Genomic DNA, 26,160 nt, shown 5'->3' with positions numbered 1-26,160 from the left:
AACAGAACAGAGGCCTCAGAAATACCACCACACAGCTACAACCATCTGATCTTTGACAAACCTGACAAAAAGAAGCAATGGGAAAATGATTCACTATTTAATAAATGGTGTTAGGAAAACTGGCTAGCCATATGCAGAAAACTGAAACTGGACCCCTTCCTTACACCTTATACAAAAATTAACTCAAGTTTGATTAAAGATTTAAACATAAGACCTAAAACTATAAAAATCCTAGAAGAAAACTTGGGCAATACCATTCAGGACATAGGCATGGGCAAAGACTTCATGACTAAAACACCAAAAGCAATTGCAACAAAAGCCAAAATTGACAAATGGGATCAAATTAAACTAAAGGGCTTCTGCATGGCAAAATAAACTATCATCAGAGTGAACAGGCAATCTACAGAATGGCAGAAAATTGTTGCAATCTATCTGCCTAACAAAGTGCTAATATCCAGAATCTACAAAGAACTTAAACAAATTCACAAGAAAAAAACAACACCATCAAAAAGTAGGTGAAGGATATGAACAGACACTTCTCAAAAGAAGACATTTATGCAGCCAAAGAAACATATGAAAAAAAGCTAATTATCACTGGTCATTAGAGAAATGCAAATCAAAACCACAATGAGATACCATCTCATGCCAGTTAGAATGGTGATCATTAAAAATCAGGAAACAACAGATGCTGGAGAGGATGTGGAGAAATAGGAATGTTTTAACACTGTTGGTGGGAGTGTAAATTGTAGAAGACAGTGTGGCAATTCCTTAAGGATCTAGAACTAGAAATACCACTTGACCTAGCGATCCCATTACTGGGTATATACCCAAAGGATTATAAATTGTTCTACTATAAAGACATATGCACATGTATTTTTATTGCAGCCCTATTCACAATAGCAAAGACTTGGAACCAACACAAATGCCCATCAATGTTAGACTGGATAAAGAAAATGTACCATAAACACACCATGGAATACTATGCAGCCATAAAAAGAATAAGTTTATGGTCTTTGGAGGGACATGGATGAAGCTGGAAACCATCATTCTCAGCAAACTAACACAGGAACAGAAAACCAAACACTGCATGTTCCCACTCATAAGTGGGAGTTGAACAATGAGAACATATGGGCACAGGGAGTGGAACATCACACATCGGGGCCTGTTGATATAAGGTTTGAAAGGGAATGTGGAAAGCTAAAAATAATTAATCTTTTATGGTGGTCAGTTTATAAGTATAAATTTACTTAATTTCATCTGTTTTTGTCATAATAACTTTGAAAATTAAAATAATAGGCTGGACACAGTGACTCATGCCTGTTACCCCTGCACTTTGTGGGGCAGAGGCTAGTGGATTCACTTGAGGCCAGGAGTTCAAGATTAGCCTGGCCAACACAGCGAAACCCTGTCTCTACTAAAAATAAAAAATTAGCCAGGTGTGGTGGTGCACACCTGTAAAGCCAGCTACCTGGGAGGCTGAGGCACCAGAATCACTTGAACCCAGGAGGCGGAGGTTGAAGTGGGCCAAGATTGTGCCATTGCACTCCAGCCTGGATGACAAAGTGTGACTCTGTCTCAATAAATAAATAAAATAAATAAATAAATAAAATTAGACTTCAGCAGAATTGAGGCCAAAACAATAAGAACTTGCTACTCATCTAGATCAGTTAAAATACTTTTTGATTTTTTATTTCCTTTCATTTCTGCATTACAATGGCCATATAAATTATTTAAAATATGAACGATTTCTAAAAGTACATTTAGAAATTACAAATGAAGGAAGACAGATGCTACTCTTGAATAAATCATCTGTATTTTGACATTTATCAGACAAACATAATAAAAGTTTGTGTTTTTCTTTTGTCTTGCTTTTTGTTTTCTACTTACCTGATTAGAAATGGATGAAACTTCTTTGCCTGGAATATTAACAAAAGAAAGAAAGAAAGGAAAGCATTGTGAGACTTTTGCAGCATCACAGATTGAAGGAAAAGGTGAAAAAAACAGAGTGTAGAAATAATAAAACTGCAGAGGCCTATTATCGAAACATCTGACATTACTCCGTCTTATAATTGAAGTTCTCAAGGCTGAGTGACAAAATCAAGAAAGAACATGTGTTCTGAGACACCATCAATAGTATGTTCTTTCTGTAAATAAAGTACATTAATGTACTGAATAAAATGGATTTCAAAATTTGGTAATAAAATGTTCATAAATGTGCTGTCAATGCAATATAATAAGCATAAAGAAAGAATGATTATAGGTGCAAATTTAAGATATAAATTTTATGTAAATATTACAGGAAAATTATACAATTCTTTAAAATGAACACTCACTATAGAGGTAGGTACAGAAATAACACAAGTAACGATTTCAAGTTACATACAAATATGCAGATTCATGTTGATTCCATCTGTGAATGGTGAAGCAATTTACATATGTGTGAATCTGAAATCCACTACTAATTTTTTTTTTTTTTTTTTTTGAGACAGAGTCTAACTCTGTCGCCCAGACTGGAGTGCAATGATGCTATCTCGGCTCACCACAACCTTCACCTCCTGGGTTCAAGCGATTCTCCTGCCTCAGCCTCCCAAGTAGCTGGGACTACAGGCACAAGCCACCACGCTCAGCTAATTTTTGCATTTTCAGTAGAGAGGGGGTTTCACCATGTTAGCCAGGATGGTCTCAATCTCCTGACCTCATGATCTGCCCACCTCGGCCTCCCAAGGTGCTGGGATTACAGGCATGAGTCACTGTGACCAGTTGTCTGTTCACTCTTGTTAGTTATTTTTGCTGTGCAGAAATATTTTAGTTTAATTAGATCCCATTTGTCCATTTCTGCTTTTCTTACAATTGTTTTTGATGTTTTCATCATGAAATATTTGCTCATTCCTATGCTCTGAATGGTATTGCCTAGGTTGTTTTACAGGGTTTTTATAGTTTTGGGTTTTACATTTGGGTCTTTAATCCATCTTGAGTTAATTTTTGTATATGGCGTAAGGAAGGGGTCCAGTTTCTATCTTCCCCATATGGCTAGCCAGTTAACCCAGCACCACGGATTGAATAGGAAATCCTTTCCCCATTGTTTGTTTGTTAGCAACATAGTATTCTTTATTTGAAATTTGGTAAGGGAATAGATCTCAAGTGCCCTTATGTCCCCACATTCATACAGGATGGTAGCTATGTATAGTGATGGATATATTAATTTGGTGTAGTAATCATTACACAGTGTATACATATATCAAATCATCGCATTGCACACCTTGAATATAGGCAATTTTTATTTGTCAGTTATACCTCAATAAAGTTGGGGGTAAAAATAAACAGAGTTTCCTTTAGGTATACTTGTCCACAGGGGCTGAGCCCTGTTATTCATAACTGTGGATTTCGAGTAATGACATTATTACTATACCTAGATACTATGGCAAACAGAGCAAATTCTTTTTTTTTTTTTTTTTTTTTAAAGACAGGCTCTTGCTACATTGCTCAGGCTGAACTCTAATTTCTGGCCTCAAGGAATCCTTCTACTTTAGCCTTCCAAGTAGCTGGGACTACAGGAGTGCACCACCAACTTCTTTCAACTTTTTGAGAACAAAATAATACACTTTTTAGGGGCCAGGAGTGGTGGCTCATGCCTGTAATCCCAGTACTTTGGGAGGCCAAAGTAGGTGGATCATGAAGTCAGGAGTTTGAGACCAGCCTGGCCAACATGCTGAAACCCCATCTCTACTAAAAATACAAAGATTAGCTGGGTGTGGTGGTGTCTGCCTGTAATCCCAGCTACTCAGGAGCCTGAGGCTGGAGAATCGCTTGAACCCGGAAGGCGGCGGCTTACAGTGAGCCGAGATCACGACACTGCACTCCAGCCTGGGTGACAGGGTGTGACTCCATCTCAAAAAAAAAAAAAAAAACACACTTTTTATCACCTGCTAATATTCAGAGGTCCTAATTTAGAACACCAATATACAAATTAAAATCAGTAGAATTTTGGTTAACTTCCTTCCACAGGCGTTTCTTAAATGTCTCTCAAAAAATAATATACAAATATCACTTTAATATCAAGAATGATGTGATCAATTTTATGAAAGAGTAAGAACTCCAAGCAGCCTCTTCTGCAATCTGTTATTACAATAGGCTCAAGAGTGTCTGCTAATTGGATGCTTAAATTTGCACTTCCCTACTATGAAAAATATTATACAGCCATGACTTACTTTTCTTATCTTGATCTTGAAGTTTTCTTTCAAATGTAGTCATTTCCTGCCTACAAGGAAAGAGATCGTTAACATGAGATACTCCAGGTTCTCCCAAGCTGAAAATGCCTTTCAAAGCATTTGGTTGCCCTTAACCTAAGGCCATTGTTAGACTTTCCATGCAAATATTAAATACAATTAAAAGGCTGCTTACTCCAGCCTTTTTTGAAAAACCACAAAAATCTACATAAACAATGAAAAGTGGAAAACAAAGCTCCATACAGCAAGAAGCTAAGGGAATTATTAGCTTATCAGATATATTATCGCATGCATGGAAAACATACGTATAATATAATGAAATTTAGGACAATTCAAGAGAGAAAATTGAAAGTTTTGAAATTTACTTTTCTGCTATTCTTGATGAGGGTGTATAAATCCTTAAAGGTAAATGAGAGGGTCTTACAAATTCTAACTAAAACTTTACGGTAATAGACATTAAAAAGTGTGGTGGCCAGGTGCAATGGCTCATGCCTATATCCCAGCACTTTGAGAGGCCAAGGAAGGCAGATCATGAGGTCAGGAGATCGAGACCATCCTGGCCAACACGGTGAGACCCGTTTCTACTAAAATACGAAAAAAAAAAAAATTAGCTGGGCACAGTGGCATGTGGCTGTAGTCCCAACTACTCGGGAGGCTGAGGCAGGGGAATTGCTTGAACCAGGGAGATGGAGGTTGCAGTGAGCCAAGATCGTGCCACTGCACTCCAGCCTGGTGACAGAGCAAGACTCCACCTCCAAATAAAATAGAATAAAATAAAAATAATAAATGTGGGCCAGAGATGAAAGAAATAGAGATTATTTTTAAAGGGACACAATTTACACACTAAAGAGGATTCAAAGGTGGTAGTGAGGAGATGGGGTTGCCAGCATATCACCTTTTATTTATCTGTCGGTCAGACTCCTAAATTTAAGGGGAAATATGAAAAAAGGATATAACTCGTAATGAGCTGCCCGCCTCAAGGACAGCCAGTTACACAGTATAGAGATGTGCCTGGGCTGAGGGAAGAATATTTTGTGAGGAAGTATTCTAAAACGACATGCCACAATCACCGCCTGGATTTTGCAACAGAGCAGAGACCCCTCTTGGAAGTCTGTTGGGCACCCACAAGCAAGGAAATAAAGGAAAGTCATGAGTTTCTTCAGGGGAAATTCCAGCACCCGGCCAGCCCTGAGAAGTAAATGAGCAGCCTGATCAGCAGGAGGAAACCTGGACCTCCACCACACGCATCCTCTGGCACACAGACCTCAGGCGCGGGGGCGCTGAGGACTGAACTCCCACTGCCAGGCTTTGTCTACATTTCTTCCTGAGGAGCCTGAGACAGTCATGACCAGAAGCCAGACCTTAGCATTCCTTTCTCTTGACTCCACATTTTTAGATAAAGTTTGCTTCCTTAAACAATAGCAAATCAAAGAATCTTTCATTCCACCTATGACCCATAAGGCACCCTTCCCCCTCAGCTTCAAGGTATCTCAACTTTTTAGGCCAAACCAACTATAATCTCTATGTACTGATTTACAATTTTGCCTGTAAATTCCGCTTTCCGGAAATTTACCCCCGCCTTTTAAAACCCTTGATTGTCAGCCATTGAAGAGGACAGGTCTTAAGCCTGAGGGACCGATTCTCCTTGCTTGGTGACCTGCAAATAGATGTATCCTTGGTCCTGCTGCAACCCTCAGTGTGGATGTTTTTGGCTTTACAGCACCGGGTGAGCTGCCCTCAGTTTGGTTCAGTCACAGCCATAGCTTGGTTCTCTTCTGCACCCTCCTTAAACACACACGCATACACACAATTTTATCTCACAAATGATCTACTTTCATTCAGAATACTAAGCACAAAGTTACAAAGATGAACTGCATAACAAAAGCAAAACAAAAAAAGCAGAAACAATATTTAGAAGCAGAAAAATAATATGTTTATTACTGTTAATAGTTATTAACAATAATAAATGGAGAAGGAACAATTATTGGAATAATTACTAATAATTATTGTGAATAATAATTAACAATAATAAATAGAGAAGGAAAATGGACTGGCCTAAACCAGGAAAACAATTGTAGAGAATAACATTTTTATGTTAAATTAAAACAACATTAATGGGAGAGGAAAGAATCAAGAGAAGTTAGCTAATGGGTACAAAAATATAGTTAGCTAGAACAAATAAGTCCTAGTATCTGATAGCATGGTGAGGAAAATTATAGTTAACAATAATTTATTGTACATTTCAAAATGGCTAGAATTATTGTAATGTTCCCAAGACAAAGAAAAGATTGGTGTTTGAGTAGATGGATATCACAAGTACTCTGATTTAATCATTACACATTGTATACATTTATCAAAATATCACATGTACCACCCAAATATGTACAAGTATGCTAGCTATATCACTTTTAAAAATAGGCCAGGTATGGTGGCTCATGCCTGTATTCCCAGCACTTTGGGAGGCCAAGGCAGGTGGATCACTTGAGCCCAGAAGTTTGAGACCAGACTGGGCAACATGGCAAAAACCCTGTCTGTACAAAAAAGCTGTATATTATCCAGACATGATGGTGTGCACCTGTAGTCTCAGGTACTTGGGAGGCTGAGGCGGGAGAAGTGCTAGAACCCAGGAGGCAGAGGTTGCAGTGAGCCGAGATTGCGCCATTGCACTCCAGCGCCAGCGGCAACAGCGAGACTCGGTCTCAAAAAAAAAAAAAAAGATCTAAACAAATGAAACAAAAGTATAACAAGAGAAAAGTCATAAAATAAATACTTAAATCTGAAAACTGACTTCACAGGGGGAAAAAACAAATGGCGCGGAACACTGAGATATGGTGACTACAGCCAGTGACAACATGTGCTTGAAATTCGCTAAGAAAGTGGATCTCAAGCATTCTCATCACACACAAAAACAATGGTAACTGTGTGAGATAATAAATATATTAAGTAGTTAATGTACTTTATAGTGGTAATCACTTCACCATATATACACATCAAAACATCATATTGTATACCTTCAATATGTACAATTTTTGTTTTTCAATCAGCTCAAGAAAGATGAGAAAAAAAATTAAAATAAAGACATATGTATAAAAGAAAATAATACATTATTAGGGGGTGGGAGTAGGGAACAAATAATGAGTTTTTGAATTTTCCTGGGGAAAACGTATGTAAAACCAAGTCATCAGGAAAGCCGCTTAAGGTGGCCCAGCTCCACAGCCACAGAGCGGAATTACACTCACTAAGTTGTGAGGAGAAAGATACGATCCAAGAACTGTATTACTCTCCAAGGAAAGAAAACGTATTGTCATATGTCTTAGTACTGAGATAATCTAAAACCTATGAGGACTTTAGGAAAGAAATAAAGCAAACATTACTGCACAACCACATTTGGACTTTGTAAAATGCGAAGTTATGTAACAAAGCAGTTGGTGAATGAAGAATTCGGCCACTCGGTTATGTGTCATTCTGAGGCTCTAGCCACAAAATCCAAACCTGTCTAAGTCCAGGCTGTGGATTATCAGCACCTACTGGTTGTCCACTCTGTCTTAAATACAGTGGAACAATTCTGCATGCTGTGGCCACTGGAAACTTCCAGACAGTGGCAGGAATTCCTGGATTTCTAGGAATCCTCTTAGATTTTCTTGACATCTCTCATGAACTAAATTGTGTCCCCTTAAAATCCACATGTTGAAGTCCTAATCCCCAGAACCTCAGAATGTGACTGTATTTGGAGATAGGATCTTAACAGAGGTAATTACATTAAAATGAGGTCATAAGATTGGGCCCTGTTTCAGTATGACTGGTGTCTTTGTCAGAACAGAAAATTTAAACACAGTCATAACACAGAGGGAAGACCATTCGAAGACTCGGGGAAAAGACAGTCATTGACAAGCCAAAGACAGACTTCACAAAACAGCCCACCTCTGCCAACACGTTGATCTCAGACTTCCAGTCTCTGTAATTGTGAGAAAGAAAATTTTGGTTCTTTAAGCCACCCAGTCTATGGTACTTTGCTTGAGAGCCTTAGTAAATGAATACAGACTGATATGTGGGAACTGGACTAGGCCATACTAATGAAACAGGACGTCCCTCTATCCTCCCTATCCGAGAGGAAGCTGCCTGCAATGTCCCCTGGTGTCTTTGATCTCCCATCACAGGGACCTTCTCACACTCCGGAAGATGAAGACTTTAGCAAGACTGTCATTTCAGAAAACGAGCTGGACAGGAGATGGCATGATAGAGATTAAAACCAACAAACACCTGATACCGTCATGAATTGCTACACATGAAACTATTTAGAATCCATATGAAAGAAAGAAAAAGAAAACATGAAAGGTAACTTAAATAAACCAGTAGATTAATTTCTCTCAGCTGATAACAAGTAAGCAAAATAATGACAATGAATATCTGAAATACACAATAATGTTTCTCTAGCAGACAAATTCCAAAATTATAATCTTTGAACAAAAGATTACATAATAGATTTTCAAAATCTAGGTACATAATGATGTGCACAGATACCAGCTAGTATGTATTGAGTGTTGGTGCCAGACAGCCATCATGCTGATGAAATAGGCCGTGATTTCTTTTTCCATAAACACAAGCTAAAATTGTAGTATTTTAATGCTATTTTGCATATGAAGAACCCAAAATTTACAGAATGTAAGTAATTTGTCTCAAAGTTAACATATAGGACAAAGAAAACCTTAATAAAATCCATAAAGCAGAAATAACACAGGCCACACAGATACTGGTAACAATGAAATAAAATTTAAATTATATTTAAGACTATAAAACAATATTTGAAATTTAAAAACTACTCAGGTCCAAGAATAAATTAAAAGTTACAAAATATTAGATAATAATAGTATTTCCTTTAATTACACATAGGATACAGGTAAAATATTATTTAGAGGGAAAGTTTATATTCATATATGCTTCCATTCCTAAACAAAAAAAATTGAGAACAAAATTTTTAAGTTTTGAATTCAAAACAATTAGAATAGCAATAATTTAAAAAACTAAGGAAAGCAAAAATAAGAATGCAATAAAGATAAAAGCAATGATACTATGACATCCTGGAAAAAAATGCAAAACAGAAATCAGATCAGTGGTTGCCAGGGGTTGAAGGGAAAGGGAGGGGTGGTAGAAATATTCTGTATCTTGACTGTGGTGATTACATGACTGTGTATGTTTTTCCTAAACTTATCAAATTGTATATATAAGGGTGAATTTTACTGTACTATACCTCTATAAACCTACACTTCAAAAGTTAAGTGACTTGAAAGAGCTCATACTGTCCTTTCTGTAAATATGTTTTACTGAATAATATTCTGGTAAGAATCTAATAATCAAAATTGACTCAGGAAGATATAGAAGATCCAACTTTATTCAATAGACATCATCCTGTGAAATTAGCCAAAAAGGAAACTCACTTCTCAGCCCGCGTGAAACACATTATTTGACTGCAATTGACTAGAATGGTAAAATGGTTCAGATTTTCCTCACCATGCTGACTAGTGAAAATTCCATGAGTCGTGCTCCTAAAATTTTCTTGCATGAGAAAACCCTAACGACATTTAATTTATCTACATTTAGTTATTGGCTGCTTGTAATAAAGACTTGCTGGTATTTGAAAATGTTAACACTTCAGTTCCTTTAACAGAAAAATACTAGAGAATGACATCTAGTGCAGATCTCACCTTAGACATGATGAAACAAAAGCCTAGTTTAAATGACTAGTTTATGCCTAAAAGTCTACTTTAAAAGACGCTATACAGAACTGATTCACAGCAGCTGATAAAAGAACCTTGGTTCAATAACATCACTAAATCATTGCTATCTCCTCTCTAGCTACAAACCATAAGGGGAGTAAGGGGAGTGGAGAGAGCATGAGACAGGGTCACAAGATAGGCATAGCCAACTCCACTGTCCCTGAGTGCTGACTCATGAAGCCAACTCTCTCCTTTGGCAGGAAAGTGTTATTCAAACATTTAGGAGGGGGCTGATGCCTGCAAACATCATTTCACATCACCAACAGATACCTGGCTCATCTCCTCAATCCTCTGCCCCTTCATACCATGGAAGAGAAGAAGAAGCCATCTCAGAGACAGAAACCAAGACATTGAGATGAAATGATTAAAAAATAGCTTAGTGCAAAAATATGAAAAGCCTATGGTTAACCAACAAGGCAGGGTGTTTCTGTTCATCTAAGCTGAGGCAAGATATCAACATCTAGATATCTACCATTTTTCCACTCTATTTTTTATCTTTTTTCCATTGAGTGTCTTGTGAGGGTTGAGCAACAGATATACACTAGCAAGTGAAACAGATGTGACTTTAAAGTGCGTATGGTCTATGAAGGAAGTGGACTATAAACAGCTCAAACAACATATAGAGCTACAAGTTGAGATAAAGGCCACAACAAATACAGGTAGTTTCTAGTGCCATAAAACCATGGGGTGCCGAAGCAAAGTTCCTCCATAATCTTTCAGAGAAGGGCATGAGGGCCAGCATCTCCAAGAGGAGACATTACCAATCAGTCCAAGTGCAAATATGGAAATTTATTTTAATTGTGAAGTAAAAGACCAGCTTGTAGAAATGCCCTAAAGTGAGGCTGAGTTTGGTGGCTTGAAGAACATCAAACAAAAGGAGAAAGCATATAAGACAGTGAGTGAAGGTAGAGGGTGAGGAACCACATGGGAGAGATGCAGAATCCAATCCTGATAGAATTGTAGGCCCTGGTGAAGAGTTTGCATTTTATTCTGAATGCAGTGAAGAACCATTGAATGGTCTCAGGCAAGGAAAAGGCATAATGAGACATGTTTTCCAAACATTATTCTGGCTACTTGTGAGGAAAAGGTGGGAAATACGGCCACTGCATATAACCAACCAAAACCAGACATCCTTTATTCTATCTTTATGTTTCTACGCTCGCATTATATAATCAATAGAAACAAAACACGTGGCTAACACCCTGTCTTTCTTATTTAGACAGAGTCAGTGTCTAACCTGCTGCCAGGTCATGCAGGTAATCACCAAAGAACTCTGTTACAGTGGCCTTGTGAGGTGTTAGTTCGAGTGGGGCACAGACTCTGGAAGTAATCTCAGAGAAAACAAAAAAAAAAAGACTCTGATATGCTCTGTTCTTACCGTTTTCTTTCCTCATCTGGGTTTCCTTTCCTGGGCTTCTTTTGATTCTCTCCCAGGCAACTATATGGAAACACATAAGAAAAAAGAGAGATTGTTACTGCCCTCTACATTTTTCACCTTCTTCTCTAACTTTCTGTACCATTAAAACCAAACCTGCCTTTTCTTTTTGACAAACTTCCCTTTCCTTCAAAATCAATAAGCAGTCCCAGATAGAATGCATTTCAGAACTTAACCACAGAAACCAGGCCTCTGATGGGACAAAATGCCCACAGTCTGACTTTTGATTCTCTCAGTCTTTGGATTTATTGTGACCCAACATGCAAACTTCCTGAATCTCCAGAAGAGGTGAGAGCTCCCAAGAAGCTAGAAAGACCTTAACAACAGGGAGGCGCCACTTCTGCAACAACCTGAGGCAAGCTGAGCTGCTTGTACACACCTTTGTGGACTATGAGGACTGTCAGTCTTGGCCCGCTGAACCACAGCAAGCTTCTCAGGGCCCTGCTGCATGTGGCCATTCATGTGCAGATAAGACATTGGGATCTTTACATACATTCAGGAAAGCTGATTTTTTCACATTACTCTTGGTGTTTTGCCATCAGTTATCATCATCTTTATGATAATCAGGCAAACACTAAATGATGAAGTTAGAGAAATCAGGTGATTTGCATGGTTAACACAATAGTTAGCTGCTTGTGTTTGTGACTTGGTTAATCAAACTTTCAACTCCACCAGTTGTCCAAACACAGCATTTCTTTCACGGTTTTCTTTTCCTCTGTTATCACCTCTGGAGCGCTGGTCTATCCTTTTGCTTCTAGGTAGCTTTGCATGTAAGAGCCTCACCTCTGCTTACCAGCAGGATTCAGGGAAGGCATTTCGAACCAACGCTGAGAAAGTGCCTTCCCTGAATAGAGCTCATATGTATACGTTCAAGAAACATTGCTAGATATCAACACACAAGGCCACTAAGCAAAGAATATATTTGTTAAACATAAAGGAATATCAATTTACAGAGGAGGGGGCTTTTTATAGAATCAGTTGCTGATGTAGAGATTTTGTATAATAGTCTCAATGACAGTCAAATCTGGATGTAATGTTTATTTAAAAGCACAGATTGTAAATCAGGTAAAAAGTAATTTAAGTGTCTCCTTTTTTCCCCCTTTTCCTGGAGTTCAGTTTTCTCATGATTCCATCTTCCTAAACTGGTCAATAAAGAAAGAATTTGGTAAAATAATTGTCCTTGGGGTTATTAACGATTCATTGACTTATACATCTAAAGGATGTTTGTGTTTTAAAGTTGAAAACAAGACAGACAAGAAAGTACTTAGCATCAGTACGGACCTAATTGGAATTCTACATCATTAATATTATTGAACATAACTGGATACTAAATTCTACTGTGAATAAAGTAAAAAGTGTTTTTCTTAATCCAGAGGAATTCAGATAATATCAGGCCACAGGTGATGTACAAAAATTTGTTGACCGAATTAATAAATCAACTGATACTCCATTGTTTTTAAAAATAGGTATTTTACTAAGCTTCAAAAGTATCTTGGCCAAATAATTAAGATTATGAGTAATTTTTTATACCTTCTGGGTTTTTTCTTCTTATTTTTAAACTTTCTAAATGTTGGATGTTGACTTGTGACTTCATAACTCCACAAAGAAAGTCTTAATAAACATCCCCCAAAATCAGCAATTTGCACACGATTTCTCCAACTATCAAGCAGTAAAATTAAAACCCAAGAAGCTATAACCAAAAGTGTACATGTCTAGGTATAAGTAATATTCTAAACAATCCTTACATTAAACAGGGAATCATAAAGGAACTTTCTAAAAACACAGAATAAAATAATAATGCAAGCTACACAAGACTATTTGAAGGATAAAGTGAAGTGTGAAGAAAATAGCTTGCTAAAATACATTCATAAGAAAACATAAATGACTAATAATGACAAAGTAAGCATTTATCTTAAGAAGTTGGGAGAAGAAAAAGGAAACAAGAAAGTTGTGGGTAAAAATAAATATGATAGGGAACTATATCTTAGAATAGTATCAGTAAGATAGCAAAAGTCTGGAAAGACCAACTAAAGAAATAAGGAATGGAGACAAAATATAATGAAAACAGAAAGTTCAGAGTAAGTATTACAGACATACAACAAACATGATGAAGAATTCTTTATAATAAACATGATGGCTTAAAATGAATAATATCTTGGAAAAAATGAAATAAAAAACTGACACATGAATACCATCAATAATAAAAAATTCCAGCTTACACAGCTGCATACACAATTTACCAAACTTCACGTGACAAATATACTCTCTCATATATAAGATGTTCCAGAAAGTAGAAAAATGTAAAACAACGCCAACCCATTTAATGAGATTGGTAAACTTTCATTTCAAATTAAATAAATCAAATTTTAAAAAATCACAGGTCCAATTCAATCATGAAAATAGATGCAGTAATCCTCAATAAAATATAAGTTAACTAAATCTAAAACTATGGTAAAATTGCATACATCACAATCAAATCGGTTTTATTGCAGAAATTAAAAGATAGGTAATTAGCAAAAATATTTATTAACACAATTAACCACTTTAGAAGTCTAAGAGAAGACTCATGAGGTTATCTCAATAGTTTAAAAATGCATTTGATAATGTTTGGTCCTTATTAACAATAAAAACCCTCAGAAGAGCTGGGTGCAGTAGTGCATGCCTGTAATCCCAGCTCCTTGGGAGACTGAGGCAGGAAGATCACTTGAGGCCAGGAGTTCAAAGCTGAGGTGTACTCTGATTGCATCTGGGAATAGCCACTGCACTCCAGACTGGGCAACATAGTGAAACCTCATCTCTACATATTTTTTTAAAAAGTAGAATCTCCTTATTTTGATAGAGGCAATATGCCAAAAACATAAATGCCACATATAAATGTCAAAAATACACAACAACCTTAATGAAAACAAATTTAGAAAAAAATTATTATGATCAGTTACAAGACAATGATGCCTAAGAATTCTGACATTGTTAAACATAATTATGCTATAAAACATGATAAAGATACCTATAAGATTTGTAAGAAACAAAAAAGAATAGAAAAATCTTTAACTTTATAGATGATATATTAACTATGTAAACCCAGTAGGATTAAAAAGCCATGAAAAAAAATGAGAAATTCAACAAGGCTAGTGGATACAAAGTCATCTTGCAAAATTCAGTAGCATTCCAACAATAACAGGCTAGGAAAAAATGTCATTCATAGATTTATTACTATCGCATATGGTATCTAGAAATCTATCTAACAAGGAATAAAAGAAAAACAAAAAGTTAAAGCTCTATTAGAATACATTAAAGAAGATTTGAATAAACGTGGTTATAAATAATTGTTTTGACTGGTGTATTAATAGTATATCTTCATAGGCCAGGCGTGGTGGCTCACGCCTGTAATCCCAGCACTTTGGGAGGCCGAGGCAGGTGGATCATGCGGTCAGGAGTTCAAGACCAGCCTGGCCAATATGGTGAAACTCCGTCTCTACTAAAAATACAAAACTTAGACGGGCATGGTGGTGCGTGCCTGTAGTCCCAGCTATTCCATAGCCTGAGGCAGAATAATCTCTTGAACCCGGGAGGCAGAGGTTGCAGTGAGCTGAGATCGCACCACTGCCCTCCAGCCTGGGTGACAGAGCAAGACTCCATCTTAAAAAATATATATATATACACACACACATATATATATATATATATAGTTTATCAGCATAAACATAGAAGAATTTGCAAATAGATCTCTATATTCACAATGTTATCCCAATCAAAATTCAAATTGGCACTTTTTATACAATACACAAATTCAGAATTTGTGTATAAATTTATATGGGAGGATAAAATCTTCAAAGAACTAAATGAATTTTGATATAAAGACTAAAGAGGGTATGTGATGGACACTGCCCATGGGCGATGTCAACATTTATTTCACCCTCTTGCTAGTCAGAGGCTAGAAAGCAGCAGCTATGTTCCCCAGACTCATCTGCAGCCAATTATCAGGCTGCAAATTAGGTATTGCCCAAGGTAACAGGCCTCTGACAAGCAGGGTCAAGGCAACAGGAGCCTCTCTGCATCCGTGTTCTAGAGGCCATTCTCCAGCCTTCTCTAACACCACATCTGTGATCCAAATGACTGACACACACCAAGGTGACTCCTTGGGAATGCATTTACTTTCACTGAATTTCCTCTTCGTGTTGGTTGTTCCTAATGAATTTCAGCTCTTTACCATCTCTTTGTTGGGGCTCAGAAAATGATACTCCAAAATAAAAGCCTCAGAAGCAGCTCTCTTTCTCCTGCCCTCCTCTCTGTGGCAACTCTTTTCTACCCAGGGCTAGCCATAGAAATTAGAATCCCTCTTCCCCAAGGTGATTGATAGAAATCAGAACCTCTTTTCCCCAAAGCCAGCCATAAAATTAGTCAGATGACTCTAACTTTCCCTCTATCTTTCTGGTAAGAACGGGCCATAAAGACGTTATCTGACCTACTTTGTTTGACCGAAGGTCATAAGCCGCCATTCCAGAGGGTGTTCTGCCCCATACGCATAAGTAAGGAACCCGCACAGAGAGGTCAAGAAGAATCTAAACAGACAGAACAAGACTTGCTGGGATTTTCCACTCAGTCTATTAGCATTAGGTCATATCCTTTTTGTCCAATCATATTTCTACATGGCTAGCCAAAATTTGTTGAACCTAAGCATAGAAATGGACAGTTTCCTTTGCATCTTTGCATCTTCATTCTGAGGTTCCTGTGTCAATAAAATGATGATCAATAAATTTGTATGACTTTTGTCCTATTAATCTGCCTTTTCTCAACTGATTTCAGAGAACCTTCAGAGAACAAAGGGGACGTTTTCCTTTTGCCCCTGCATCTTCTTTGGTATATTTTAAGAGGTTGTTGTCTATTTCTCTCTGTGTCATTCCTCCATACTCACTGAGCATAGACATTTCTTCCTGAAATACATGCCACACTGCATTTTTCTCCAGCTTATAAATGTTCACTGCTTTACCACTTGGTACGTGCCTTTGAAGGCGCTTCGTTATCAGACCCCCAACTTCATTCTCAACTTCTTCTGCTACTGGAGTCATCTCTGAACAATATGCTCCAATTATTGACAGTAATACTGTGTACTTGAAACTCATACATTTTCACAGGTTGTCCCTTCAGCTTGGACCATCTTTTCCTGCTTTGTAAGTCTGCCTAACATTTACAGCACAATCCAAATGGCAATTCCTCAAACATGTCCTTCCTTCCTGCTATCCCAAATCAGAATTCCATTCCTTCCTTCCTTTTATTTGTACAGTGCACTGTTTGTGCTTCTACCTAGAACACATTAGCACCTGCCTTATCTTAAAAAGAAGACATTGTGGTGTAATGGAAATGACGGATGACTTGATATCATAAATTACATGTTACATTCATAATTTTATAGCAAAGGCAACCTTGGCAAGTTTTAATTCTCTCTCAGTTTTAATTATCTGAGCCACGTAATGCCTATTTTTTTAAAGCTGAGTCAGAGTGATTAAGTACGATGTTCTTTGAAGGGGCCTATCCATTTTCAAAATTTGCCTCCATATCCATTTTCCTTCCATGTTTAATTTTTTCTTGCCACCAAGACCACTGTCTTACCTAGGCTTTCCATAAATATTGGTTAACTTTAAAAGAAGGGAAGCATTTTTTCTTCAGGGTAAATAATTGAATTTACCTTTCAGCACAATTGTGTCATTTTTCCTCCATCTACTGCCCAGACTCATGCTCATCCTGAACTTTGATGGGCCCTCTCCATCCATGAACCATTAAGCTTTTTTTTTCTTTTTTTTTTTGAGACAGAGTCTCGCTCTGTCGCCCAGGTTGGAGTGCAGTGGCGCCATCTCAGCTCACTGCAAGCTCTGCCTTCCAGGTTCACATCATTCTCCTGCCTCAGCCACCCGAGTAGCTGGGACTACAGGCGCCGCCACCACGCCCAGCTAATTTTTCGTATTTTTAGCAGAGACGGGGTTTCACCGTGTTAGCCAGGATGGTCTCAATCTCCTGACTTCGTGATCCACTCGCCTCAGCCTCCCAAAGTGCTGGGATTACAGGTGTGAGCCACTGTGCCCGGCCACCCTTAAACTCTTTAAGAAATAGGGATTTACTGAAAGACTAAATGAAGAAGTCAAGGGACAGTTGAGCTATTTAACCTGGTGAAAGGAGACGGCATGAACCATCAGGTGTGGGGAAGACAATCTGCTACCTCATAAAGACAGCTTCTCTGACCAATTTTGTTTGACCGAAGGTCATAAGCCACCATTCCAGAGAGTGTTCTGCCCCATACCCATAAGTAAGGAAACTGCACAGAGAGGTCAAGAAGAATCTAAACAGACAGAACAAGACTTGCTGGGATTTTCCACTCAGTCTCTTAGCGTTAGGTCATATCCTTTTTGTCCAGTCATGTTTCTACGTGGTGCCCACTGGAGCACAGGAGTGATATGATGAGAGTTTTGCCTTGGGTCTATTAATGTAGTCACATCATATGCAAGATTGTCTGGAAGGGGACTGGGAGAGTGGACAGAGGAGTGGGATGCTGTAGAACCCATCATTTAAGATTAAGCAAGATGTAAGAACAATAATGCCTGTCATCTGTATACATTCTATAAATTATGAAGTATTAGAAGAGTGTAAGGCTAAACATTACCAAAAAAGGTGTGACTAAAGTCAGAAGCATTCAAATGCATATCATGCATCCATAATTTGCAAGGACCTGACTGTTCATTCTCATACCAACCCACAAAGCTGATGGATGGAAAGTTAAGCTCTACACTCTCATGAAGAAAAAGAGGAGCAGAAAAATTCACGTGACAATTGTGTACGGTTGCCAGATGAATTACAAGATGCACTGCTAAATTTGAATTTCAGATAAACAATGAATAACTTTTTAGTAAAGTACAACCCATGTTATAATGGCCAAAATATTATAAGAGGCACATTCATACTAAAAAAAAAGTTTTTCTGGAATTTGAATATGACTTAGCATCCAGTATTTTTGTTTTCTACATCTGGCAACCTATCATGGTCCCAGAGTAAGGCAAGAGAAGGAGTCAACGGGGCGTCACTGTGTGCTTCTAGAGGATGCTGTCTTCAGGCTCAACCTTCTAGAAGCACAATGTACCTCACCATTACAAATGCATATGTTCAGCCTCCTTATCTCTGTTCTCTTTCTCCCAAGAAAGGCAGCACCAAGAGTTAAGACTCACCTGAGTTTTCGCAGGAGATAATTTCCCATCTTTTCACAGTGACTCGGTTTCTCAGCTCCTGAGTTTCACTCCACTTGGGGAAGTTCTGACCAAAGCACCAAGAGGAAAATGCATGAGGCAGGACGTTGCATCTGACCACGGGTTCGTGCTCCTGCCAACCACGAGCTGCCAGGGGCCTGCGCATGATAGAGAAGGCAGGAAGAGCTCGAAAGGGGAGGCGGAAAGGAAAGTGTGAGTGTGCGTGTGTGTGTGTGTGCCTGCATGTGCACACACACACACACTCATACACACACATGTGGACATACAGTGGGAAAAAATCAGGCTGAAACATGAGAGTGAATCTATCCAGGTTCACTTTGCTTTCAAGGAAATTCTGGTATCGCAAGACGAAACAAGGTAAGGACTTCCCTATTCCTCCGAAATGAGCATAATAATAAGATTACACAAGAATGGCAATAAGAGAGTTGCATTTTTGCTGGAATAGAAATGATTAATCTGGATTCATGATTTCTTTTTTTTTTTTTTTTTTTCTTTTTTTTTGAGACGGAGTCTCGCTCTGCCGCCCAGGCTGGAGTGTAGTGGCCGGATCTCAGCTCACTGCAAGCTCCGCCTCCCGGGTTTACGCCATTCTCCTGCCTCAGCCTCCCGAGTAGCTGGGACTACAGGCGCCCGCCACCTCGCCCGGCTAAGTTTTTGTATTTTTTTAGTAGAGACGGGGTTTCACCGTGTTAGCCAGGATGGTCTCGATCTCCTGACCACATGATCCGCCCGTCTCGGCCTCCCAAAGTGCTGGGATTACAGGCTTGAGCCACCGCGCCCGGCCTGGATTCATGATTTCTTAGGCAAACTGTTCATTATGGAGATCTGAGATCTCAAGATTCCAAATATGTTTTCCTCTTCCAAACATACAAACAGAAAGCCTCTTCTTGGGGAAAACAAAAAAAAAAAACAACATTAGAAATAAAATTTCTTTTTGTGGCTCTGGCAATGATAATCAGATCAAATGTCAATAGCCTTTCCTCAGAGGTCTGATACTTCCAAAGACAAGATGGGAAAGAAAAAGGGAAAAAAAAGGATGAGAATAGAAAGTTATCAAAATTATTTGGGGTAGGTTAAGAAGCCGTTGTTCTGGTTGTCAACTCAAAGACTCACATGACAATGGGGAAAATGCAGGGCCTGGAAGACCTGTTGCCAGCATCTGGTCCCCCACTTCCTCCCCTACGCTGCCCACCAGAGCCACAAAGCACAAGCTGGTTCTAGTGATAATTTCGAGGCCACAATATCAGCGGCAGGAGATTAGCTAACAGCTGACTCTGAGCCGTGGCTGTCAGGAGACTGAAATCGCTTATTCATGATGTCTCCCGCCGAAGGATTTACACCACAGGTGGCTGATTTTCTTCAGCTTCCAACCAACACAAAATCTATTTGCTGAAATCAGAAACTATATGCTCACCTATTCCAACTCTTTTTTTATCCCAATGAGGAAATCAGGACTGAGGAAGTTTAATTGACTGTTAACCAGCAGCAGAACTCAGGAGTCTGGAGTGCTTTATAATTATTTATAAGTTTTGTATTATTTATTTATCAATCATAAACATAAGAAAAATATATTACAAGCAGGAATGTCACACACCCCATTTCAGATTTATGATTTATCTAATTCGTATTTGAGAACCTATGTACCAAAGTGCTGCTTCCAAAACTTTCTCATGTAAGCAAATCACCTGAGGATCCTGTTAAAATGCAGATTCTGACTCTTTCAAACTGGGATCAATATTCTGCCTTTCTAACAAGTTCCCAGGTGATGCCACCCCAGCCAATCCATGGACCAGTAAAGGCACTAAGAAGCATGTTCCACCATTGCTGGTCCTTGACCAGAAACATGGGCATCACTGAGAACTTATTAGAAATGCAAATTCTCAAGATCCAAACCTGCTGAATCAGAAACTCTCGGGGGTGGAGTCCTCCTGTTTCCTACTAAAATTTGAGAGCTTCTGAAATAAACCTTTGTTTCTCTTATCTGATTACTCACAAATAAGCGCATTAATCCTCAAATGCTCAAGTAGGTCCATGTTAGTTTTTAGGCACTGAATGACAGAAATATGGTAACACAAAAGGTTTCCATTTTTACAGCACTAACTCCCATTCTGTACCATCCTAGGATAAATTGGTCTGGTAAACAAATCTCCTGGAACTCACGTTCTCCATCTGTAGAATGGATAGGAGCTACGTGAAAGGGAGTCTTAGTAAGCCGTAGGTATTCTGCTTATTCTTATGGCCATGGCTGCTGTTTGAGAACAAAGACATGCACAATATTCAACTTGATTTAGATTCTCAGTGCCATGTAGAAAATTAAGTACAAATAAGAAAAAATAAAATATTTAAATAACCCAGAATCCTACTACCCTCAACTACTTTCTTGTGCTTTTTTGTTTGTTTTTGTTTTTGAGACAGGGTCTTGTTCTGTTGCCCAGGCTGGAGTACAGTGGCATGATCAGGGCTCAGCTGCAGCCTGTACCTCGCAGACTCAAACGATCCTCCCTCCTCATCCACCAAGTAGCTGGGAGTACAGGCATGTGCATCACACTAGGCTAATCTTTTTATTTATTTATTTATTTATTTTAGTAGAGGCAAGGCCTTGTTATGTTGTCCAGGCTGGTCTCAAACCCCTGAGCTGAAGCGATCCTCCTGCCTTGGTTTCCCAAAGTGCTGGGATTACAGGCTTGAGCCACCACATCCAGCCCCCTTGTGAATTCTGATGCACACATTTATCATCTTTGCTTTGTGAAAACAAACATGCACCCGCTGATTTAAAAATTTCCAAAAATAGGATCATCCTTTGCACGTGTTTTCATGCCATTAAATACAGTTTTAAAGACCATTTTTGGCCGGGCGCAGTGGCTCACGCCTGTAATCCCAGCACTTTGGGAGGCCGAGGCAGGCAGATCACAAGGTCAGGAGATCGAGACCATCCTTGCTAACATGGTGAAACCCCGTCTCTACTAAAAACACAAAAAATTAGCCAGGCGTGGTGGCAGGTGCCTGTAGTCCCAGTTACTCGGGAGGCTGAGGCAAGAGAATCGTTTGAACCCGAGAGGCGGAGCTTGCAGTGAGCAGAGATCACGCTACTGTACTCCAGCCTGGGCGACAGAGCAAGACTCAGTCTCAAAAAAAAAAAAAAAAAAAAATACTAATCCATAGCATCATGTTCCAGAAAATGGATTCAGGACAGTAAAGGATCTGGTTTGGGTGATTTGTATTGAGCTTGTGGTGACGGTCATAAGACTGTGATTTCTCAGGATGAATGTGATTGAAAAGGTTCTCAGTGGGAAAGATGCAACATTTACTACAGGATACAAAATCCCTGTATATCTTCCTGGACTACAGATCAGCATTTTTACTTTAAGTCTCAGTTAAGTCAGTGAGAACCTCATCTTTTTGGTAAAGCAATTTCGGAATTTGTTGCATTATAAGAATGTTTTTGGCTGGGTGTGGTGGCTCAAGCCTGTAATCCCAGCACTTTGGGAGGCTGAGGTGGTGGATGACGAGGTCAGGAGTTCAAGACTAGCCTGACAAACATGGTGAAACCCCACCTCAACTGCAAATACAAAAAATTACCCAGGCATGGTGGCGCACGTCTGTAATCCCGGGAGGCAGAGGTTGCAGTGAGCTGAGATCAGACCACTGCACTCCAGCCCCAGGCAACAGTGTGAGACACTGTATTAAAAAAAAAAGAGAGAGAGAGAGAGAAAGAGAGAGAGAGATGGAAACTATTCGAGGCAGAGGAACCAGCAAAGCTAAAAGCAGCATGGCAAATGAGAAACAAGGAGGCATGTTTGAGGAACAAGGAGGCCCGTGAGGCTGCAGTCGAGGGAGGAATGGGAGAAGTGGTGGGAAGTGGGACCAGAGAGGTAATGTGTGTGGAGGGGGAAGGCACAGACAGTAGATACCTCATGGACTATGAAACAACTTGCTGTATTTAGAGTCAGGTAGGAAGTCAGCGAAGTGTTTTCAAGTAAAATGGTTGTGATTTTAATACAAGTAATCTAGTTGAGACAGGGTGATTTGTTGTAAAAATGATTGTAATCTGGATATCTTTAAAAGTAGAGTCAATAGGATTTGCTGACAGATTTGATGTGAGGAACAGAGGTTGTGGAAATTAGAGGGGTCAATGTTTGAGGCCGAGGGCTCCCTTGATTAGGTCCAGACTTAACTTGCCTCACTGGCTTTAGTCGCTTGCTTTTAGCCGGTCACTTGCTTCTTCTAGTTTTTTAAGATTTACATAGCTAAAGGTCACATAGCTAAGCAATATATAATAAAACTTCCACCAGTTTCCTTATAGATAACATCTCTCACGTCTAGATCACTGTGGTAATGACTGCTTAAGTTCTTTTTCAGGAACTAGGGTCAACTCTTGTCCAGTTCAAGCTAGCTGAAACCACTGGCCCCCAACTGGACCTGCATGAATGTCCAATGGGTGACCTTTGGATGTCACAGTGCCCAAAACTCCACCCTCAGATCATGTTAAAGACACCATTTTGTGAACATGTGTGCTATGAAGAGCCATGAAGTTTGATGATATTTGAGCAGATTACTGATTACTGATTATCTCAGTATCTTTTTTCCTACCCCAATCACATTTTCCTACACCTGGGACCACCTCACTCCTCTATCCCATAAATATCCCTAAAATTTTATTTTCAGGGAGATTGATTTGAGACCTGTTCTCCTGCTTTCTCACTTGACTGCCTCATAAATAAACTCATTCTCTGCCGCAAAACTCATCGTTTCAGTGATTGGCATACTGTGCCATGGGCAGAACAGACCTGGTTTGGAACCACATGGACTCCAAGCTTCTGGACTAAGCAAATGGAAGAACACAGTTGTCATCAACTGACAAGAGAAGCCTGCAGCTGGAGGAGGTCAGGTGTACAACAGGGTTCATTTTTTAAAGTGTTGCATTGGAGCTTCACATTAGCCATCTGTATTAGGCAGGTTGGGATATCAAAACAAAATACTACAAACTGGGTGGTGGCAAACAACAGAAATGTATTTTCTCACAGTTCTAGAGGTTGGAAGTCCAAGATCAAGATGCCCTCAGGGTTGGTTTCTGATGAGGCTTCTCTTCCAGATCATAGCCATCTGCCTGCTTGCTGTGTCCTCATCTGGCCTCTCCTCTGTGCATGTGTGGAAAGGGAGAGAGTGGGGTAGGGAGGGAGGGAAGATAGCTAGTATTTCTCCCTCTTTTAATAAGGATTCCAATCTTATGACATTAGGCCACCACTCTTATAAACACATTTACTCATAATTATCTCCTTAAGGGCCCTATCTCCAAATATAGTCACATTGGGGGTTATGGTTTCAGCATATGAATGGGTGTAGGGCACAATTCGGTTCTTAACACCATCAAATGAAGCTGTAGTATAGGTAGATATATGAATCTGAAGTTTGGCATAGAGGTGCTGGCCAGGAATGTAATTCAGAGAGTCTTCAGAATATGGTTCGTATTTAGACCCATTAAACTAGATACTAACTAACATCTATGGGTCTATGTCACTTGATTTTTGACAAGGGTGTCAATAGAGAAAGTTCAGTCCTTTCAAAACGTATATCCAGTTCAACACAACTGGATTGACACCTGCTAAAGAATGAAGCTGGACCCTACATTACAGCATATACAAAAAAGCAATTCAAAATATATCAAAAGCCTAAATGAAAGTGCAAAAAATTATAAAACCCTTAGAAGTAATTATAGAAGTACATTTTCATGACCTTGGAAGTCTCACTGTTTTGTTAAATATGATATGAAAACCAAAAACAACAACAAAAAAATAGATAAATTAGACTTCATCATTAGAAACTTTCGTTCATCAAAAACACATTATCAAAAGAGTTAAAAGACAATATACAGAATGAGACAAAATATTTGCAAATCATATATTTCATAAGGGTGTAGTATTCAGAGTATATAAAGAACACTTACAAAAAGACAAATAACCCAATCAAAAAATGGGCAAAAGACTTGAATAGAGATTTTTCCAAAGAAGACAAGTAAGTGGCCAAAAAGCACATTAAAAAATGCACAACATTATTAGCTGCTAGGGAAACACAAATCAAAACCACAGTGAGATGCCACTTTGCATTCCACTACGATGGCCATAAAGGAAAAAAAAGATTGTAAAAAGTGGAAAATAACAAGTGCTGGTGATTATGTGGAGAAACTGAAACACAAATTGCTTGCAGAAATGTAAAGATGGTTTAGCTGCAGCAGAAAAGTTTGCTGGTTCCATAGTAAGTTGCTCATAGAATTTCCATAAGACCTAGCAATTCCACTCCCAGGTATACCCAATAGAATTAGAAACGGAGTTCAAACAAAAACTTGTAAGTGAATGTTCATAGCAGCTCTATTCACAATAGCCAAAAGGTAGAAACAACTCAAATGTTCATCAACAAACAAATCCAAATGTCTGTCAACAGATGAATAAACAAAAGGTGGTAGAGTCATAGAATGGAATATTATTCCTCTTTAAAAGAGAATGAAAGGCCGGGCGCGGTGGCTCAAGCCTGTAATCCCAGCACTTTGGGAGGCCGAGACGGGCGGATCACGAGGTCAGGAGATCAAGACCATCCTGGCTAACACGGTGAAACCCCATCTCTACTAAAAAATACAAAAAACTAGCCTGGCGAGGTGGCGGGCGCCTGTAGTCCCAGCTACACAGGAGGCTGAGGCAGGAGAATGGCGTAAACCTGGGAGGCGGAGCTTGCAGTGACGGCCACTGCACTCCAGCCCCGGCGACAGAGCGAGACTCCGTCTCAAAAAAAAAAAAAAGAGAATGAAGTACTGAACATGTTACAACATAGATGAACCTTGAAAATATCATGTTAAATGAAAGAAACAAGACACAATAACATGTATAAGTCCATTTATATGTAATATCCAAAATAGGCAAATCCATACAGACAGAAAGCAGATTAGTGGTTGGCAGGGCTGGGGAGAGCTGGCAAATGAAGACTGACTGCTTGATGGCTACAGGTTTTCCATTTGAGCTGATGAAAAAGTTCTGACGCTTGATAGAGGTGATGAAAAAGATTGTGAAAGAACTTAATTCCACTGACTTGCACACTTAAAATAGTTACAATGATAAATTTATATGTTATCTGTATTTTACCAAAATAAAAATAAATTGGTAAATCTAACTTATTAAGAAAAACATTATCGGCCGGGCGCGGTGGCTCAAGCCTGTAATCCCAGCACTTTGGGAGGCCGAGACGGGTGGATCACCAGGTCAGGAGTTTGAGACCAGCCTGGCTAACACGGTGAAACCCCGTCTCTACTAAAAAATACAAAAAACTAGCCGGGCGAGGTGGCGGGCGCCTGTAGTCCCAGCTACTTGGGAGGCTGAGGCAGGAGAATGGCGTGAACCCGGGAGGCGGAGCTTGCAGTGAGCTGAGATCTGGCCACTACACTCCAGCCTGGGCGACAGAGCGAGACTCCGTCTCAAAAAAAAAAA

At 39.1% G+C, this 26,160-nt stretch overlaps 1 protein-coding gene across 7 annotated transcripts in view; it reads right to left on the bottom strand.

The window, feature by feature from the left end:
* Positions 1-26,160, bottom strand: part of GCSAML (germinal center associated signaling and motility like) — a 63,945-nt gene that overhangs the window by 6,851 nt on the left and 30,934 nt on the right. For 2 of the 7 annotated variants that reach the window (XM_025399912.1, XM_025399919.1), the window contains exons 3-5: positions 11,379-11,438; positions 4,209-4,258; positions 1,888-1,916 (exon numbers count right to left, since the gene is read on the bottom strand). In XM_025399912.1, the coding sequence (XP_025255697.1) occupies positions 1,888-1,916; positions 4,209-4,251 (72 nt within the window). In that variant the 5' untranslated portion in view covers positions 4,252-4,258; positions 11,379-11,438. Of the gene's footprint in view, positions 1-1,887; positions 1,917-4,208; positions 4,259-9,874; positions 9,889-11,378; positions 11,439-18,649; positions 18,826-23,710; positions 23,827-26,160 lie in introns of those variants that run through there. The other 5 variants (XM_025399885.1, XM_025399878.1, XM_025399894.1 and 2 more) reach the window with 5 other exon arrangements.

This window comes from Theropithecus gelada, chromosome 1, assembly GCF_003255815.1.
Source record: "Theropithecus gelada isolate Dixy chromosome 1, Tgel_1.0, whole genome shotgun sequence".
Lineage (NCBI taxonomy): Eukaryota > Metazoa > Chordata > Mammalia > Primates > Cercopithecidae > Theropithecus > Theropithecus gelada.
Note: the sequence above shows the minus strand (reverse complement) of the source record. Positions and strands in the feature narration are given on the sequence as shown.